This window comes from Bison bison, unplaced genomic scaffold (assembly GCF_000754665.1).
Source record: "Bison bison bison isolate TAMUID 2011002044 unplaced genomic scaffold, Bison_UMD1.0 scf7180017863815, whole genome shotgun sequence".
NCBI lineage: Eukaryota > Metazoa > Chordata > Mammalia > Artiodactyla > Bovidae > Bison > Bison bison.
Window position 1 is genome coordinate 127058 of NW_011494387.1, and position 2088 is coordinate 129145.

The following is a 2088-nucleotide window of genomic DNA, read 5'->3' on the forward strand; positions in this document are numbered from 1 at the left end:
GGGAGGGGAGCGGGGTCAGGGGCTGGCGGGCGGGGACCCGGCAGCGTAGCCTCACAGAGGGCAGGACGCCAAGATCTCCCCCTCTGATCCCCAGATTCTCAGATCCCCCACACGGCCAGGCAGCCCAGTGGGTACTGTCACCCACCTCCAGCAGAGGCAGGGGAACGCCAAGATCTCCCCCTCTGATCCCCAGATTCTCAGATCCCCCACACAGCCAGGCTGGACGACCCAAGGATGGGTCACCCAACGACAGGGAGGGTAAGGGTCCAGGCCCAAGCTTTTGTCCTCCTACCTGTCTCTGTGGCCCTCTGCTTCAGGTCATCCGTCTCTGTTGGGGGGCGGAAGCTAGGGTGAGGGGAGCTCGGCCAGCGTGCCCCCCACACCTCCAGCCCCCGGGGGCTCAGCAGCACCTCACCATGCTCCTGGCCGCCCGTCACCACGTACTCCAGCATCTTGTTCATGGCGGCCATGTAGAAGATGATGCGCAGCTGGGTCATGCCCATGGTGAGGAGGCTCCACAGGAAAATGGGGGAGCAGAGGCTTCTGCGCAGGGGCACAGACTCTGGGGGATAGCGGGGGGCGCCCCTGAGCCCCGGGGCTCCAGTGTGCGGCATCCCAGGGGGTGCCGTTCTGGTGGGCACTGCTGCAGTGACCTCGGAGAGGGGCTGCTTCAGCCTCTCCGGCCTCCGAGTTGCCCAGCTCTGTAACTATCTCACTAGGAGACTTTTTTTTTTCTGGCCACGCTGCGTGGCTTGTGGGATCTCAGCTCTCTGACCAGGGTTCGAGCCCAAGATCTAACCACTGGACCACTAGGGAATTCCCTCACCAGAACATTCTCAGGTGATCTCCAGGTGTGTATCCTAGGCTTGCTGTTGCTGCTGCTAGGTCGCTTCAGTCATGTCCGACTCTGTGCGACCCCATAGACGGCAGCCCACCAGACTCCCCCGTCCCCGGGATTATCCAGGCAAGAATACTGGAGTGGGTTGCCATTTCCTTCTCCAATGCATGAAAGTGAAAAGTGAAAGTGAAGTCGCGCAGTCGTGTCCGACTCTTTGCGACCGCATGGACCACAGCCTACCAGGCTCCTCTATCCATGGGATTTTCCAGGCAAGAGTACTGGAGTGGGGGTGCCATTGCCTTCTCCGCCTGGTAATAACTCTGGCTACTATTTACTAGGCATTTGCCGTGTGCTGCACACCTGACATGCATCATCCCATGTTATCAAACTGTGCTGTGCTTAGTCGCTCAGTAGTGTCCAACTCTTTGCAACCCCACAGACTATATCCCACCAGGCTCCTGTCCGTGGGATTCTCCAGGCAAGAATACTGGAGTGGGTTGCCTTGCCCTCCTCCAGGGGATCTTTCCAACCCAGGGAGTGAACCCAGGTCTCCCGCATTGCAGGTGGATTCTTTATTGTCTGAGCCACCAGGGAAGCCCAAGAATATTGGAGTGGGTAGCCTATCCCTTTTCCAGGGGATCACCTAGACCCAGGGATCGAACTCAGGTCTCCTGCACTACAGGCGGCTTCTGTACTACAGCCCAGTGTGCCGCACATCAGACAGATGGGGAACTGCAGCTCAGAACAGCCATTGACCTGCCCAAGGTCCCAGGGCTGGGAGCTGCAGGTCAGACGGACTCAGCTCAAGCCCGTAACAGCTCTGCCTGGGGGACCCATCAGTGGGGACCACCTCAGAACCTCACAGCATGCCTCAGTTTACAGAGAGCTCATGTTCCTCCCTTCGTTCAATCCTCCCAACTAACTTCCCTGTGAGGTGGGTGTTCTCAGTTCAGTTCAGTCGCTCAGTCCTGTCCGACTCTTTGCGACCCCATGGACTGCAGCTCGCCAGGCCTCCCTGTCCATCACCAACTCCCGTAGTTTGCTCAAACTCATGTCCATTGAGTTGGTGATGCCATCCAACCATCTCATTCTCTGCCGTTCCCTTCTCCTCCCGCCTTCAATCATTCCCAGCATCAGGGTGTTCTTCGTGCTAGCTTAAGGGACGGGGGAAGTGGAGTTAAGCGACCCACCCAAGTCACGTGGCCTGGAACCGAGGAGCTGGACTCAAATCCCCATCTCGGGACTCCCAT

General features: G+C 58.7%; 1 protein-coding gene across 1 annotated transcript in view; it reads right to left on the reverse strand.

Annotated features, from left to right (window-relative positions):
* SLC43A1 (solute carrier family 43 (amino acid system L transporter), member 1) overlaps positions 1-2088 on the reverse strand; it is a 27488-nt gene that overhangs the window by 5160 nt on the left and 20240 nt on the right. Inside the window, exons 8-9 of the mRNA XM_010833626.1 lie at positions 416-562; positions 293-328 (exon numbers count right to left, since the gene is read on the reverse strand). Of these exons, the coding sequence (XP_010831928.1) occupies positions 293-328; positions 416-562 (183 nt within the window). The remainder of the gene's footprint in view (positions 1-292; positions 329-415; positions 563-2088) is intronic.